The sequence below is a fragment of the Trichinella spiralis genome, assembly GCF_000181795.1.
Source record: "Trichinella spiralis strain ISS 195 chromosome Unknown Scfld601, whole genome shotgun sequence".
Classification (NCBI taxonomy): domain Eukaryota; kingdom Metazoa; phylum Nematoda; class Enoplea; order Trichinellida; family Trichinellidae; genus Trichinella; species Trichinella spiralis.
In genome coordinates this window covers 1-786 of record NW_003527540.1, presented here as the reverse complement: position 1 = coordinate 786, position 786 = coordinate 1, and the positions used below count along the sequence as shown (strand labels likewise).

The 786-nt window shown below is 51.3% G+C and overlaps 1 protein-coding gene across 1 annotated transcript; it reads left to right on the top strand.

The window, feature by feature from the left end:
* Positions 1 to 159: 159 nt before the first annotated feature.
* Positions 160 to 751, top strand: Tsp_15817 (conserved hypothetical protein; the record flags this gene model as incomplete). The annotated part of the gene is made up of 1 exon (XM_003370746.1): positions 160 to 751. A coding segment is annotated over exon 1 (592 nt), but the record flags the coding sequence as incomplete, so codon positions are not given.
* Between the last annotated feature and the right edge of the window lie 35 nt (positions 752 to 786).

Sequence of the window (786 nt, the reverse complement as noted above, 5' to 3'; positions counted from 1 at the left end):
TTGGATGGGATCCTTCCATGATTTGAAACAAAATTCGTTTTTGGCAAGCGGCTTATTCCCCGAATGGTGGCGGGGTTGTGAAGCCGTGATGAGCTTGCTCAACCAGTAAGGCGCAAGCCATACACCACGAGATATCTGCAGAGTTTTGCCGCTCAGGTCATGTCTTCACATGATGCCAGTTTGTATTGCATCATTCCTGTGAATGTACGTAATCATTGGCAGATGATTGTGCTGGATGGGGCTGAACGAGTAGTCCATTACTACTGTTCTCTCCGCGAGCATAACACTGTTGTTTTATCGTCTCTGTTATCGCTAGTGGAGCTGAGTGGTAAGCACACTGGCTGCACCTCGTGGAAGATCGAGACTCACGATGGCGCGCCGGTGCAAACGAATGCGTTCGATTGTGGTCCGTTTTCGTGCTTGTTTTTGAAGCACCTGCTGCACGGCATCGACATGAATTTCGGTGATCGGGAGTCGGCGGCTTTGCGCACCGACCTGAAGTTTATGATCGATGCGGTATCCACTCCCGTCGTTCCGGCGACGGATAAGCTAAAGAAAAAACCTGACGGCTCAGCGACTCAGTTGACCCAGTTCCAGCAGAAGTTCCTGAGCGCTTCTGACAACTGGCAATCTCCTGATGTCGACTTGCAAGCGGTGTATGACGAAGTGGTGGAGAGTATTGTGTCCGGACACAATGAACCGAGCTCTCGTAACACCAGCCGTTTGCAAAAGAAAAGTCCGGGTAAAGGAGGTAAGGGACAGGTTCGCCGACGCAGTGCGGTAACG